General features: G+C 45.9%; 1 protein-coding gene across 1 annotated transcript in view; it reads right to left on the bottom strand.

Moving 5' to 3' along the window:
- Window positions 1-674: 674 nt before the first annotated feature.
- lrrk1 (leucine-rich repeat kinase 1) overlaps window positions 675-17,668 on the bottom strand; it is a gene marked incomplete at its 3' end in the record, with an annotated part of 75,575 nt that continues 58,581 nt past the window's right edge. The window contains 1 exon segment of the mRNA XM_084476335.1: window positions 675-705. Within this exon segment, the coding sequence (XP_084332461.1) occupies window positions 675-705 (31 nt within the window).

Below are 17,668 nucleotides of genomic sequence, written 5' to 3' on the forward strand. Positions count from 1 at the left end.
GCAAACCCCAATTTACATATATCTCTACACATCTCTTTAATGTAGAAGACACTAACTTCACTTCTACTTGTCACTCAAAGAACAGCTCATGCATATTTAACTCGTGCTAAATTCCATTCTCTCACTTCAAGAAATTAATGATGAGAGGTGTTGAAGGTAATACAAATATGTATTGTTGGTAAATGACCAAACAATTACTTCCAACTTTTTAAGGCTTTTACAAAAAAGCGCCCTGGCTTGGAGGGAACTAGAGCCTCATCTCTTTGGAATGACGTGGACGTTTCATTGCCATTTCCATGGGCTGCTCCTGTATGCAGTCAGCAGAGCCATACCTTAACCACTGCCTGTGCTTGTGTTAGCCCGCTTTAAGTATTTATTCAAATTTTCCACATCAGTGATGGAGAGAAATGTTTTTCACAGCTGTTGTGGAAGCTTCTCCACTCTGTGATGCACCTATTATAAATAACGGCCTGCGTGGCTACAGTGTTAATATTACAGTAGATTCATCCAAAATATCAAACCACTGGCTGAAACATACTAACTGAATAGGGAGTGCAATTCGGATAACCTAACAGTAAGTCCACTGTTAATGAACATTCAACTTTCGACTACATGTCATGCAGAACACGTACACTAACACCATTTACAGCACCAGCAATGCACATAAAAGATGTCTATGGGGCCCCCTTGTTTTCTTTGAGTGCTCTACCGGACAGGGGGACAGGAGAGTGTTATGGAGCCGGCACCGTGGGACCTCTGAATGTCTTTATTAAGGCAGGAGCTCTCAGAGTGTAGTACTGCAACGTTTTTAATGTATTTAGTCATTCGCAAGAAGCACCTCGAGATCTGTTGATGTTGATTGGGATGGTGTTCCACCCTACATATTTATTTTTGCAGCTAATGTTGGGATATAGTTTTCAATTCATCATAGTGCATAATGCATAGGAACTTTCAGGGGATGGCATGATTAATGATTTGTTTGTGGAATAGAGGAATAGATCATTATCATTTTAAGTTAAAAACTGTTCTGCATTTATTGATTTTGTTGTGGAAAACCACGCGCAGTGAGTTTGATCGATGACTGTACGGCTTTGTTCTCTGAAGTAGGTTATTAGACCGATGAGAATGGTCATTCAAATGCAGAAATGGAGCGGAAATATTATCAGGAAATAAAAATTGTGCAAAAAGGGCTCATCTACTCTGACTGTTGCCTCTCTGTTGCCTCCAGCTTGCAGATCTGGGATACATATAGAGGTGTCATGAATTGTCTTTGTCTTGCTGCATCATGCACACGCTCTGCAAGATGATGACATCCAAAAAGCACGTAGCATTCAGAGCTTTTGGTTGCTGACTTTTTCTCTGGTCCCTTTTTTGGTCTGTTGGAAGGCCGAGCGGCTCGCCAGGTCCCAGGCTGACGCTGGGTAAACCCAGTGGCCTATTCCTCGCCAGCCCCATGCCAGACCTGCCCCTACCCAGTCACAGTCTGGTGTTCCAGCCACAGCTAGGCTCCACCCTCTCCTCCCTGGTACTCTGCTGTGTGCCCATTGCTGCCAGCTCAGACCATTTATTTCTGTTTTTTTTTTTTTTTCGTTCTTTCTAATTCTTTTTGGCGTCACCTATTTTTTCTTCCTCTCTAATTGTGTCTTTTCCTCCAGCTGCTGTGCCAGATTTCCGGTAGCAGCGTACAGCAGCCCTATCCCTTTTCCTCTGTCTTTCATTTTTTTTCTCCCTCTTTCGCTCATTCTCCCCTAGCCGCGCTACCTCCTCTGAGCCAGTCAGACTACCGCTCTCTGGGTTCTGCTGTCTGTCTGCCAGTCCGTCTGTCTGTCTGTCTGCCTTGTGGCGTGGCCCCCTTCCCATTCATCTTTTCATGGACTAAGCCCTCGGCTCTGCGTTGTCTTGGTGCTGTCTGTCCCACGTGTTGGCAGCGGCCCTCGTCTTTCTGGCGTTCACGCTTTCACTGCCTCCTCCCTCATTACTCTTCCATTTTCTTTCTCCTTCCCCACCTTTCTCTCTCTCTCTCTCATTCTTGCTCGCTCTCTCTCTCCTACTCGCTCTCGCTCTTTGCTCTCCTTCCTGGGCCCACTCGGATGATACTATCCCTCTGTGCATGGGAATGATGGCACCTTTTTTGCTGGAAACTATCAAATAAAGCAGGGTCCCTTCTGGCCACACCGTATTGAGATTAACGGGAGTATGGTCCAAGATTCCTAGGCTATGTGCTGAGGGTGGCTTTGTTCAAGCACCTTGTTTATGTGTGTTTATGTGTGTTTATGTGTATCCATGTGTGTGTGTGTGTGTGTGTGTGTGTGTGTGTGTACGGATGCAGTTGCAGAAAGTGCTGAGATGTCCCCAAGGTGAAGTTAAATAAGGGTTGTTAAGAGTCTGGCTGGCAGCCCAGTATGCTGTCCAGCCCTCCTCTTGTCCTGTGCCATCTCACTGGCTTCCCAGCACAGGAGTCAGGCGGCAGGCCTTACTGGGAGAGGAGAAGAATGCATTGCGAACCAAAGTAAACAAATGTAGTCCTAACCTCCTTAGAAGATATATTTCCTTTCTTTGTTTTTGCACTGGACATTTTCAAGAGAGAAGACATTTTCTATACCACTTTGTTTGTTTTGGGGAATAACCGATTTTGTCTCGGTCTGCACTGACGCACTCATTCTTTGGATTAGCATTTGTCCAACAAGACATTATTTTCTCAAATAATCCCAATGTAAATTGGCCAATATCTGCTGTTATCAAGTGTTGCCGTGCAGTATCAGGCTGTTTACACGAGTTGGAGAAACGGACGGAGCAGCAGATGCTTCATATTGCTACGCCCGACGGCTATTGTCTTTCATTACTTTTCTGTCTCAGTTAATTTCTCTCCTGGTTTTATGAAGCCAGGGTCTACAAATGGATCATCTGTCTGTCCCCCAACCAGTAATGGAAGGGGGTGGATGTATTTACAAAGCATCTTCGTTTACTGCTCGGCATGGTCAAATTATCCACGCTGGTTCTGATTGGGCCAGATGGGGGCTGAACTACTCCAAGATGTCCTCCTAACAGGAACATGTTTTTATTAAAATGAGTTGGGTGAAAAATGGCTGACCTGTGTAACAAATTGAACAATTGTGAAACAGGAATAATTTATTTCTCCTGTGACTGGATATGGCCGCTTTTGTAATTGCACTTGCAATTATTATAATTTTTTTTAGCAATTTGTGTGAAATGTATTTATAGCAGGGGAGTGCTGATAAAAACATGCTACAAATATGTGAATAAATACTGGAAGGTGTCATTGCAGATGCTTGTAAAAAAACAGCTTGTATTCGAGGAGGTCTGCTTAGTGCAATATCTAAAGGGTTAAAGCAGAGACACTCTCATCCAGATGGGGGTGTGTGTGTGTGTGTGTGTGTGTGTGTGTGTGTGTGTGTGTGTGTGTGTGTGTGTGTGTGTGTGTGTGTGTGTGTGTGTGTGTGTGTGTGTGTGTGTGTGTGTGTGTGTGTGTGTGTGTAATCTCTCGGACATATAATTAAACATCTGGTGGCAGGGATGGTGGCGACTATGACTGCAAGCGGATATCTCTGCAATGGAGGCCGCGGTGATGGATTCCTGTTGTTTGTTTACTCTGGGGATGGGTGTGGACGCGAAGCAGGGAGCTGTCACTGGCCTTGGCTTGATGAGCGAGTGGGAGGGAGGCTGGGGTGTCGCGAGGCCAGTGGAGATGTCTTTCAACTGTGTGTGTGTGTGTGTGTGTGTGTGTGTGTGTGTGTGTGTGTGTGTGTGTGTGTGTGTGTGTGTGTGTGTGTGTGTGTGTGTGTGTGTGTGTGTGTGTGTGTGTGTGTGTGTGTGTGTGTGTGCGCGTGCGCCCACCCACAAGGTAGGGGGTCTGGCATGGATCTGGACAGCAGGCGTTAGTGCCAGTGTGTTTGTGCTTCGGGGGGTCATATAAGGCCTTGTTTTGTCCCCCTTCCACCATGCACTGTTAATCTGCTCAAGAAGAAGTGGGCTAATAAGGACTACAAAACGACACAAGCAGAAGATCTACATGTTGTGATTGTTATTATATAATAATTACAATTATTTGCACAGCGTTGTGTGTGTGAACGTTTTCAGTATTATCCACAATGTTATTTGCACTAAACTTTACGGACCTTGGGGAGGTGGCAGCTCAAATCTTTGCTTGGAATGCTGCCAGTTTGAATTTGTACTGGGGACATTCAGCCCAGGGATAGAACAAACACTCGTAAACACTCTTCTCTTCCTTTTGACGTCTGCCTGCACAAGTTTATAAATAAATGCAGTACAGTGTTTAGACAGCCAGTCAGTGTATAGCTATATAGGATATACACTCCAAATATGTCACCCCCCCCCCCCCTAAATAGTAGGAGCATGCGGCTGCTGGATGGGTTTATTTTATTGAGCAGAATTCAATCATTCAATCAAACTGCTCACACACACACGCACAAACACGCTGAGTGTATTATATCCATGGATACGCTGCTGTATGAGTTATATCGGTCAGAGCGATATTGGCCATGGACAATATTAATGATGACCTTATGGTCGCCTGGAGAAATAAGGTTAAATTATTCTCTCATCATTTACCCATAAGGACTTTAAGCTTTCTCTCCATCAGTCGTGACTCGTGAGTTTGGTTCGTTGTCCAAGGTTAACACTACAGTACTCTGTTTTTTTTTTTACAAAACATGTGTAATCCCAGGAATGAGGAGTATGTATGTTGTCCCAGCGTAGCCATATCAACTAGCTGTGATGTGCCTCTTCTGCAAAGCAGGGGGTTTGATGCTACAAGAACATGCGCCGTCTGTGACATTCCACTGTTTAAGCCGTTATCACCTACGTTTCAACTTCCTCCACCCCCCTCCCCCGTCTCCAGCATCGCCCCCATTCAAGCTCAGTCTCACCTGCCCCCTCGTATCTCGGGGTCAAGACACAGTCCCACCCTCGTGGCCTTTGGCGTAGCTGTCCCCTCCTGTCTGCATACCAGTGGGAGACGGCTCCTCTGCTCTCCAGCCCCGCAGATAAAGCCGATTGTAGTGCACTTGTCGCTGACGTCAGGGACTCACCGCGGGTGGCCCTGTGAGTAGCAAGCTACTAGCCTCCGTTGCCTTAATCTGTGTCAACTATGCCGGGATCTTACGGCCCGCCCGCCTGGCCGGCTGGCTGTCTGTCTCTCTGTCTGTCTGCCCGGCTGGCCGGCTGCGTCTCACCCAGCTAATCGCACATTCTCCCCCTGTGTGAATGGAGCTGTGAATGATTCAGTAGTCAGTAGTGGCCCTGAATAACAATGAGATTGGCCATTTTTTTCTCTTTTGCCATTGATCTACCTTTTTAGTGCCTCAGCGTTAATGCTGTGGAAGTATGTCTTTATTCTGTTTGTTATGCCTTTCATCTCTCTGAGGGGAGCGCATCAGATGACTTGGATTATCTGTCTCTTCTTCACTTCCTTGTGTGATGGGGAGGGAACAACCATCCTACACATTGTGTGTGTTGGAAATTAAATCAAGATGGCAACTGTGACTGCGAGGCACTACATTACTTACTCTCCAGTAATCTCTAGCATGAGTTTAAATCCATTGTAGCGCATTGAGCCTAAGCCCTGCCGTTTGTGTCGTCCCACTGCTGAGCTGGGACGGTTTGGAAACCTGAGCCTGGCCCAAAGCCGCTGTTTTCACCAGCATCCATCTAGTTTCTGATGAGCCAGGAAGTCCTTGTTGTGCTTATATGCATCTCTGCTGGATGCATTGGTTCTCCAGATCTCGACTACTAAAACCATGTGCCCCTAGTATGCCCTTTGGCTAGTTCGGCAAGGGCCGTGACATGACCGGTAGAGCACAAATCGGGGACAGATCCATCTCTTGTCTGATCCTGTCGTTTCGTTCAAGTTTCACCCAGGATTACATACACACTCTCGTCATCACACACACACACACACACACACACACACACACACACACACACACACACACACACACACACACACACACACACACACACACACACACACACACACACACACACACACACACACACACACACACACACACACACACACACGTATGAGAGCTTGTGTACCTCTCCAGCGATTTGCTGAGTTTGCTCATAAACCAGTCAATTCACTACGTTGGATTAATCGTGACACGCCTATCACGGGCAATCAGAGGGCTGCCATTTAGCCTCCACCATCCCATTAGCGGGGATTAGTGGATAAGAGCCTTACCGCGACCTTACCAGTGACCACCATGTGCTCCCTTCACAGTGGAGCGACCCAGGCATCGATACGGGTGCCTGCTTGTTGACATCACGGCCTCCACCCACGGGTCTTTGTCATTTCAGGCACACACCCTGTTGCCCGCGTGTTGCAATGTTGTTAATTCAAGTTTCGTTGGCATGGAGTGTTTAAGTTTCACCAAAATAGAGTAATTGTTTGCAGACACACAAAGCCAAACAAAAAGCTGACTCAGCAGTCCTCCTTGCTCTGCGTCAAGCCGATGGCTACATCACATACAAGGAACTGAGGTGTAGCGCGATAATGTTACTTATGTGACGGCAAGGAAAGATTGGAAAGACCCTGAGAGTAACTTATCTAATGACTAAGGTACTTGGGTATGAAGGGGACGATTATGAGATTGCCAACCACTTTGTGACTTGTGAACTTAACAATGTCTGACTTGTGGGAAATGGCACCAAAAAGAACATCTTTCGGATTCCCTGACCTTCACACACCCAATCAGGGTGGAAGAATTCCAAGGGTTTTGTTTGGTTTTTGTGGGTGTTTGCTTGTTTTTTTCCCCCCAACACTAGTGGGCCACGCGGGTTGCAGTGACCTTTGCCATAAGCGTGCCTCGTCCAAACAGCACCAGAACAGCCCTTGCTGAGACTGCTCCGCCCTGCGCTGCAACCAGACAGTTATTTTTTGCCTTTTGATTTTAATTGTTGAGGTTAAGATGTTTTATGGGAACATAACAGGTTTAAATTTAACAATGTGCTCTCCGTAAAACACACAGCTCCTAGAGAGTGCATGCCAGGCTGCTTGTTTTCAAGTCATTATCGTTACAGAGGCTTGCTGGGGGATTTTTTTGAAGTTTATCTCTTCCTTTAAGGATCAGCCTTCAACCCTTCCCCAGGTTACAGATTATCACAGAGTACCTCCACCGAAAGTTCTTCCACTAGATTAGCTTCCGCCTTGGCCAACCAGTGGATAGATGATGGTGGGGGATTGGTGAGGGTCGGTGCTTCAGTTAAGCTAGTTGTTACAGTAGACTAATCCCCCAGTCTTTCTTTACCTCCTGATGTGTAGAAGGCAGAGGAGTGGTTTGCCGGCCCTTGACATGTATGGAGAACAGCTTTGCCTGTGTGTGTGTGTGTGTGTGTGTGTGTGTGTGTGTTGTGTGTGTCGGCCATGGAAAGAAACGCAGGGCTGTGGTATACAGGTTGGGGGGGGTAAGGTGTATGTGACTGTGTGTGTGTTTTGTATATGCTGACGGTGTAAAAGGAATTCCTAGCTCCTTTTTTGTGTGTGTGTGTGTGTGTGTGTGTGTGTGTGTGTGTGTGTGTGTGTGTGTGTGTGTGTGTGTGTGTGTGTGTGTGTGTGTGTGTGTGTGTGTGTGTGTGTGTGTGTGTGTGTGTGTGTGTGTGTGTACCAGTTTTTAAAGAGATGTCTTTGTTTGGGAGCTAGAGGCAGGTTGGACTGTGGGGAGGGGGCTCAAGTTGCCACTGTTTGGCGCTGGTCTTGCAGGGGCTGCTGCACTCAGCCCTTGTTCAGACTTGCCACTAAGAGGCCCCTGGAGGGATGCTACTGCGGCCCGATTTGATTTGCATTGAAATAAATTTTAACTGTGAGACCGTATTTTATTAAAGGCGATCATTCATGCAGCCTTGATCCTACCCTGGCGAGGCGTCTCGGCCACATCTTGGTCTGACTGCAGAGTGATTCATCATCTTTTCAATGGCGGGCTGGACCGAGAGGCAGAGCTGTGTCTAGCAGCACGTATGCAAAGGGAACCCACTCTGCTTACTTGTGATCTTTGCATTGAATCACTACTATTTAGCAATTTGGCAGACTCTTTCAGATTCACATACAGGCCATGAGGCCTGCTTAATGAACGCACTTAATGCAGGTTGTATTCATTCATTGTACTTAATTGTGTAGCATGTACTCAATTGTGTTGTGCATGCATGTTGTGTAGCATGTACTTATTTGTGTAGCATCTGCAGTAGCTAGCTATCACTGCTGTATACGGGGAATGGGGTTAGCCTGGCGATTGTTAGTACTTGCACTTGGTTCTATGAACATCTTTACTGTACCGACGGCGATATATTGTTTCACTTCTCATGACAAGTCGCTTTGGATAAAAGCGTCTGCTAAATGCTCTAAATGTAAATGTAAATGAGGCAGTTCAGGGTGAGCTCCGCTTCCTGCCCAAGGACACCTACCTAGCAGATGTTAAGCAAGCGGTCATAGCGAAGCTGGAGTTTTGGTTTGTTAAACACTCAAGTAGTTGATCAATAGGGATGAGTTGGAGTAGGTGGAGAGTCTGTCCTCCAGGGCACCATCTCCCTCACTACTTAACACTATGGGGCCTAGAAGGCAGGCCTCTGTAGTGGCCGGGATGGGTCTGACAATGACATGGATCTGAGACCATGTGGCTTCCATTAACGTTATAACCAGTGTGCTGGTCCATTTGTCTTCAACGTTTGAGCCTGTTGAAATTATCTGTTTTCAGCTCACATTTTCCATATCCTCACTCCTCGGCTTTTTGGAAAGAGGTTATTTGACGGATCTCCTGGCTATGACGCGGCAAGACCTCCAACCTGACTGCAGACTGTTTACAAAGCGAAACCCAGGGCATCTCAGCATTCCTCACTATTACGTTTCCCTTTTCCATTAGTGATACTCCTAAGTCCTGTCAGGGAAAAATGTCTGACTGTGAGCGTAAAGCAGAAGCACGGTGCTAAACTCTCTCCGAGGGCCACGCTAGCTCCCCGGCTAGCTGTTAGACTAATAGAAGGAGAAGCCAAAGCCTAATATCGAGTGCTCATTTAGAGCAAGGCAATTAGAGAATAATTGTTTTCTTTTCACATTAAAGACGGAGTGAAATGATATCCTCACTCCTATAACACGACTCATTTCGACCCACGTGAAAGGGGATATAACTTAAAGAAGCATTCACCAAGTCCTTGTAGGCTGTGTGCATTCCTGCACAGTTTGTGCAGCTACTTGAAGAGGAAAGGCTGTGTTATATTTTAGAGACAGTGGAGGATGCCAAGCGGCCAGGGCGGTGTTCCACCAAACCTATTCCTGTCCTCTTGCACTTCTCTGGCTTTTTGGGTCTGCGGTGCCACATTAGGCCCCGTTGACTCACGGAAAAGCCCCAGTAACCGAAAGCGCACGATGGGTGGACGTACACCGTCAGGTTTGATGTCTGGCTTTTAATCTGGAGTTTGTGCCGACGGAAAAGAGGACCCACCTTCTTTTTAAATTGTAGCAAATGATCTGTTGCGACGACATCAAAAACATCTTCGCTTTCCCTCTAATCTCTGGCGCTTGCAAGACCGAGGCACTCTGTTTACGGCCGTGTTGACTTCTCTTGTCAAGCCGTCCCCACCAGCTGCATACGGTGGTCTCTGGTAATTGTACCAGCAAACAATTTACTACCATTTGATGGTTAGCTGGGGTTATTTTAAGACCCTTTGCAAAAATTGCATGGAAAAATTGAGAGTTTAGAAAGTCACATATCTCTTCAACAAATCAAAAGCAAGTTCATTGACGTTTCCTGGTTGAGATGTTGAATTTTGAGGATGTTACAATCGGAGCATTCTTCGTGTCCTTGCATGAACCACCACTGTTAACTGTCACCTGATTCACTGCTGGAGGCAAGTTTCAGTTACCAGTTTCTCTTCTTTAATTCACTAACTTCTTTAATTGACTGAATAGTACTTCAGAGTTCAAACAAACGTGTGGTAAAAAAAAAAAAAGAAAGCCTTGTTGCTATGATGTGGTGAATGAATCAGTCTTCAATCTGATTGATTGAATGAATCAGACTTACCGTCAACTGTCAGAGATCCCCGTTCTTTGACCATGACCTGCAGATGCACGCACGCACGCACGCACGCACGGGCACTGTGGACAAAAAGGAAGACTCACCCATAAGCACTCTGATGCCCTGGTGGTCCTCTCGAACCTGCAGAGGGCTTAGAGCTTGATGGAGCAGAGTGCAGAGAAGACTTCCTGTAGACAAACTGCCAGGGCTTAATAAGACATGGCCAATCACACCCTACAGTGTTTTTACTGTGGTGGTCACACTGTTGCCGGTTTCTGTGCGCAACAATGACACGCTTCTTCCCCTGTGCTGCCTGCTAATGCACTTCTTGGCACCACACTCTACACAAGAGCTTCCTCCAACAAAACAATGCATTCATGAGCGAAATGGAGGGACCTCCCTCTGTTCAATGAACTCCATGGGTCGGTCTGTTTATATAGCCGCCCCGCGACTGGATGATGACTCATTAATGTTATCAGGCAGACTCTGGCCAATTTGAATAAGGTCACAGGGAGAGCTAATGAGGCTGGAACCAAGCGAGGCCATCACACTACTGTAATAGAGATGTGGCAAAAACAATCTGTCACAATCATGGCAGTTAATTATTGTGTGTGTGTGTTCTATTTGTTTGTGTGTGTGTACAGTAGTCTGGTTAATTTTCCCACTGATTGCAGCCGTAATCATAGCATTCTACACTGATGGAGTCCATGTTGCCAGAGCAGGGCTGAATTGGAAATGTACAATTAAAACCTGAGGATTACGTTCCCAATATGCAAATGTATGTTCATTCACACAGACGCACATACTTCCAACGGGGACATTTTCGTTTGTCTTTTCAAATAGGCGAACTCTTCCCGAGGGGAAATGAGGTTAAAGCAAATCCCCAGTCGACCTTTCCCGGGTATCGGAGACCTGGGCCGAGGAACATGCGGGGAGCACTTCAGTCCCATAGCTGCTCCCCCGCTGGGCACCGCAGGGGGTGTGTGCGGTTCAGACTCGGGGCTTCCTGACTGACGGACTGAGAAATACATTTAATTAGGCCGAGTTTGTGCCGCGGGCTCCCCCCCACAAGGAGCTAGGTGCCCTCCTGATGCAACCCGCCACAACTACTACTACTACTATTACTACACCTTACTAGCTCAGGCTGACACAATAATATTGCGCAATGTATTCATTGTAAACTTTGTATACAGATGAGGAAGGAACTTCTCCTCATTCGTTTTATATTCTGAGCAGTATAATGCAATGCCTTTCAGATGGACTAGATTGCAAATACAAGACTAGAGTAAAACACAACGTTAAAGCTGTATTACACCATTATAATCAATATTGTTTGGCTGGTGGAACAGTGTGCAGTTCAAATGTGTGATTTTCTTCTGCATACAGAAGGGAGTGAAGGGACTATTCTCCATTGAGAATGGATGACATTTAAATTTAGAAAATAAATAGTATCCCCCTCCTTTCTCTCCCTCTCTCTTTGTCTTTGTGTGTCATCTGCTTGTCTGTATCTGCCTGCTTGTGAAACAATGAGGCTTCATAGCTGTTAGAACTAAAGACAATGACACCGCAAGACATGGAAGGTCTTTGCTGTAGGGCGATGACGCCACCCTCTCTCCTTCACCACTTCCATGACCACCGGCTAACCCTCTGCTTATTAGTCTGTCTGTCTGTCTGACCATCCCCCTGGTCAGCTCCCAGCAGTTAGCCATCCCACCAAGCAGGGCCATATAGGCAGCAGAAGTCCAGTGCAGTGAGCCTTGCTTGTGGTGTAAGTGGTGACATCTGGACCATGATCTGTAACCCTGGGCCCCCTGGAGCTGTTTCTTCCTCTACCTGGGGGTCGATCGTTTGCACTATCAGCAGGATCAAACGTGGGACTGGGCTGCAATTACTGAGAGCCCACTCCTCCTCCCTGACCTTTTTAATAGGGCAGGACCCAGGCCTGGGCTTTGGAGGGTTTTACAGGAGTCGGAGTTGCTGGCTCTAAGCAGGCCCAAGCGTGTACCAGCTTGCTACCCACGAGCATGTCTTAATTCCTAGGTGCCGTTTACTGAAAGTACAACCTTTTCATTTGTACGAGGTCGTTGTGTCAATGGGCCGAAGGGCTTTAAATTTTTGCCGGGATGTTTTCTCACACTGTAGTCAAGTATTTGTTGTGTTGTTTACTCCAATCAAATGAATGAGAATGCAACTTGATATAAAAGTATGACTGTTCGAAGGTAGCCAAGGACTGGCAAGGGAAGATCTGTTATGTAAAACTATTTAATTAAGCAGAGTCTTGTCGGAAGGAGAGTTGGATGCAAAAATCGAATTGCCGTAATTTGAATCGACATGATTTTGAATCATCATCGGCCCTTCTCCAAGGTTTGATGTCACCTGTGCTGTTGTTCCCTGTCCTGCTATAAGACGGCAGTCCTGCTTGTACTCTTGGGTTTCAGTGGTTTCTCGTTGCAATATCCCCTTTCAGGCCATCCCCATCGATGACAATGGCTGAGATTGTTTTAGCCAAGGCAAACTCAGCGGAGGGTTATAGGAGTGTACTTATGCAGAACAATTTAGACATTGCAGTACCACGTTGAGAGAAAAGTACCAGTAGCACATATCAATGCTAATGATGTAACCAGCACTGAGAGGCACACATGGAAACATCATTATGCAAGCACACAAGTTTGCATTTTCCATAAGCAGTCTATGTCCTTGTCCGCAAAACTAATAGACGTGCTGGTCTATTGAGTAATAAGTAGTTTTATTCATTACTCACTTTTCTCTAGTTAACAAATTGTCATAAGCGTTTGAAAGTGACCATGTTTATTTTCTAAGTGGTCTCTAAGACCACAAACAAGTTGGAACTGGGTACGATATTCAGACAGTTGCTTGGGCTTTGTTGAGTTATTGGCTGTGAAAGGTAAGCCGTGTCCTTGAACATAACATGGTGCGAGCACGAGGATTCGAGCGGGAACCCTTCCAAAAGGGAGTGAAAGACAAGAAGCAGGTGTTAAATAGCTAGTTCTTTTTCGCACCCTGGAGCTTTTAGGCGCTGCTGACTGACATGGGTTTTGACAGCGGGTGCATGTAATGGACTGTAATTGCATTTGACAGTGAGAGCACAAATTGGACTGCAATGGCAGAGTGTGAAGCAAGAATCTTTTGTTACTGTTTGCCGCATGCATATCATAAGTTGGCAAGCTCCTCTCTGATTGGAGTTGCATTGCCACAGTTGATTGCTTCCCAGCAACCAGCTGGCCAGCCTCAGCGGTGGGGGCCCCTCCTTATCTCACAGGTGTCCCCAGGGGCCTCTTTGTTTGCTATTTTCTAACTACACAATTACCATGGTATATACACACGCTGATAAAACCTACAAAACCTGGCTGTGCGGGGTGAAAAGGGACCTCAAAGGGAGTTTCAGAATGCAGGGATTGTTTAGGGCTGAGACCAGGGTGCAGATTATAGGCCTGCTTATACACATTCACTTTCAGTTACCGGAATGTGTACGGACGCTCGTCTCTGCGCTTTCCTACGCCCACAGCCCCGGTCTCTGTGCCTTTCCCTGGGCTGCCTTCAGGCCAGCCTTGGGCGGCACTAGCTAAACGCTAGCTCCGCGCACCGCCACATCTCCACAAGTATGCCGCTGCCCACCGCTGAACTATAATTACCGTTCACAATAATAAAAAAAAAAGAAACGTAACCAGTGTTGGCTAGTTCTGTCCTTGGCTCTTTTTTCTTTTTTCATGGAGGGTTTTAATTGAGGCCTTGGCCTTGATGTCAGGCAGCACAGTGGGCCAATGGGTTACGCCCATGGTCCGCTCGGTCCACTATGCCGGAGCCAACAGCCGACCAACTTGTTAACTGCTCTCTCTCTTTCTCGCCCTCTCGGTTGTTCATGGGTGATAGGCTGCTGGTTTTGATGAGGGCTAGAAGAGAGTGGGTGTGGATGAAGTCCCCTATCGTTCAGACACATCGGATCAAACACACACGCACTGTGTGGATGTTATTACACTTAATGAGCAGCAGAGGCTGTGATAGCGTGATCTCTTTAATAGTGCTCTGTTGGTTTTCAGGCATCACTCGTTTTCTAATGGCAACACCTGTGAGGGGAGAGCACTCACCCATCTCATAGATGTGATGTTTTGGCACAGTAGACCGGGACATGGGGGCTGTCAATGCTGGGACTTTACAGACTTGTCCACACTGCATGTTAGGCACTTCAGTATAGACAGTGTTTTGAAGACACTGGTAAAAGTGTGTTTGTGTGTGTGTGTGTGTGTGTGTGTGTCAGAGTGCTGAGTCGAGTCACTCAATATTCATTTGGTTGCAGTTGTCTTACCTTGAGCTCCATTTTCGTGGCGCACTGGAACTCTCCATGGGACTATGGGCTGCAGCCACTACAAATAGGAAGAGCCTCCTTTCTCCCTGTATCAGTCTTCCCCAGAGTGGAGTGAGGAAGGAGGGCCTGAGTCAGCAGTCTTCTGTTCTCTTGCCAGGCCTCTCTGCTGGGAAGCAGCTGAGGTCAACTCGCCCTTCTGACATACATAGTCCTGTGCCCTGCCAGGTCTGTCACAGTCCTGCTGTGGCTGACCCTCCACTCCCCTCGCCCCCACACAATGTGCCGGTTGTCTCTGTCCTTCTCCAGAAGCAGTCGGTCCCAGGAGCATCTCAGAGCTCCAGAGAAGCCCCCCTTTTGGTAGGGCTTTTCATTTCCCCCTGCAGGCGGTAAATCCTGCCTTTAGAAAAACAGAGCCTGCTTATATAGGTTATATTATTTTATCTCAATGCATTCCATTAGATATTATCTCTATTATGTCCATCATGATTAAAGGTTGAGTCAACACCATGCATATTAATTTATTTCAATTTAATTTATATCAATTTAATTTAGACATGAACTTCCCAACCCTAATGTCACATTTTTCTTTAAACCTTAAAAGAGCATTGCCAAGAACATTAAATTATGATTAAAGCCAATGGCTACATTAAAAATGTAACATGGTGCAGTTTTCTTTTTTTTTTACTGAATCCATTAAAATATGCCATCATTAAATACAATTTTAATGCAATTCGACTCTCAGTTGAATAAGTGTCTATGAGTGAGCCCTATGTAGTTGAGCAAATCAGGATTATTCATTATTTGTTTCCTATTTTAATATGGATTGCCATGCAGCATGCTTTTATGGAATAATCCATAAAACAGATTGGTGTAGATGGATGCACACCTCTCTGCTCCTTTCCACCTGGGGATAACGTTGTCTCATTCCGTTTTTCTCCCCCTCACTGGTTCAGCAGTATACACCTTCTTGCTGACTCAGCTTGTGCCTGAAGTATCAGAGTGCCTCACTTGTAAGTTAACCCATTACTGAAGACTAACAGGATCATCAATTAGCCTTTTAAGCTGACAGTTATTTTGTGGCAGACAATATAGTTTCATGGACCGTTTTGTATCGGAAAACTCAATGATTCGAAAGGAGGTTATACAGTTGTATTTCTGTTTCAGCTTTATGTGACAACTTCTTTGGTTGTGTTTTACTATGCCCTTAGCTCTGACGTTAGCTGTGAGGTAGCCCTGAAACAGATGAAAAGACAAGCAGCTGCCAGTAAGTTATTTAAGACCAAAAATAAGTTGGCCTTTGGTTCTGGCACAAACTGCAATTTAATGGAGGATGAAAGTATTTTTTGTTGAATAAACGTCCCTCTGGTTTTTCCTACTCTGCAATCATGTATTGGTTCTGCTCGGCATATTGTGTGGCGGGGCCCTTGTGTTCTTGTTAGGTGCTGCTCCACTGACCACACCTGGAATACTGCTGTAAATAGTCAAATGGAACATTTTAGGTATCCGAAGCACGTCTTGTTTAAAGCCAGCTCATTGTATATTTTATATTAGCCCCCCTGCTAATTTTAAAGTTCCTACCTGGCACTGAAAAACGCCCGACATGCATAAATAGGACTGTTGGTCCTGAATAGTTATGAGCCGTAATGGCTGCTACTGTTGAGAGACTGGTCTTGAGGGTTTCTTGCTTAGTAGCTTTTCTACATAAGGGACCCAAAAAAATCTATAGTCCAATTCTGGAGATTTACCGACATCTTCTACCGAATGCCGAAAGACAACCCTGGGCTTCCTACAAGACTGCTTTCAGCACTCTGCCAACAGCACTAATACTGAGTTTATTAAATAAATAAATTAGACATTGTTAGAAGTGATTGCTTTGGTACAATGTCTCTTTTCATAAGGGCGGATATCGTTTTCAAACCATACCCATTATCCGGTAACGCAATACCAGTTTGAAGACTATGGCCTCTGTCTATTTATTATTAGAAGAACGATTAATTCAGCCCTGCTTGCACACCGGATATATGCTCCCAAGTGCACACGTCCAATGCTTATTTTTTGTACATTTAAAAGTGAGTGTCTTTTTTTTTTTTTAAGCAAAGCGATTGAGATGAGTTATTACCCGGCTCCTCAGCCTGCCAGAGATGACGCCCTCCTCTACTCGAGAGAAGTGGATGAGTTTGTGGTGGTGATAAGGGCAGAGTGGCAGGTCTGTTTTTGGGGCTCCGATTGGAAAGCCGTATCCTGAAGAGAGAGTTGAGCCAAGAATACCCCCAGCCCCACATCAGGTGCCCACGTATCTCTCCAGATAACTGGGGCAGCCTTTCCACTTTAATGTCATAGATAGGGATTCCTAAAACAGAGCAGCTATTGTGTACTTTCTGTCGCCTCTTTATAAGTCCCACCCTTGTTGGGGAGGAGATAGCTCGACATTAAGATAATTTACTTTACTTATTGTCATAAAAAAATCTTTAATAGATCAAGTTAACTGACATGGCTGTATAGTATTTATTGTTTCTATTAGACATGTTTATATTTCAGGTTTTGAAAACCTTCCCAGACCAACATTCCAGAAACCTCATAAACAACATATTTCCCAGCCCATAGAATACTTTTAATTATGTGCGGTTGTCGGCATCAGTCGATACGCATCCAGATGAAAGGCCATCGCGCAGACCCGTCCGCACTTTCACAGACCTTATCCTTGTGATCTCCTGGCCCCCCCTCTGAGCTGTATTCAAGGAAAGACATCTGGATAAAGGGAACGACTAGCGGGAACAAAGGCCTCTTTTCTTGCTCTCTGTCACCAAGTCTTGTCCGGTTTTCGCAGCAGAGAGACAAACCAAAAGGGGGGCTATTTCGCATTCCTCCCTCGTAGGTGCTCTCAGCTTTCTGTAGTCACCAGAGCCATGGCCCAGGGAGCGTTATGAATGGACGATAAGGATCACGGCCGGGCTTATGTCTGCCCGGGAGAGGAGACTCCATGGGAAACCAGAGACATCCTCCGAGGCTTTCTAAAAAACAACATCTCAATAGAAGTTGCAAAAATAGAAAGTAGGCTTTAATAATTGACAACCAAATATTTTCCTTGGTGTTGCGGACAGATGGGTTACAGCCGGCTGCTTGGTGTTTATAGAGGGGAATGTTGAAATGATCGTAAAGTATGGCGGGTTATCGGTTATCTGCCTGTCCAGATTCCCATCATCAAAGTGATCAACGCAATGCCTTTGATAGCAAATTGAGCAAGCGCTGGTGTCTGTTTGGTTGGCTGAGTCCCCATCAACCTGCTGAGCGAGTCTCC

Source organism: Micromesistius poutassou (genome assembly GCF_964030765.1).
Source record: "Micromesistius poutassou genome assembly, chromosome: 12".
Classification (NCBI taxonomy): Eukaryota; Metazoa; Chordata; class Actinopteri; order Gadiformes; family Gadidae; genus Micromesistius; species Micromesistius poutassou.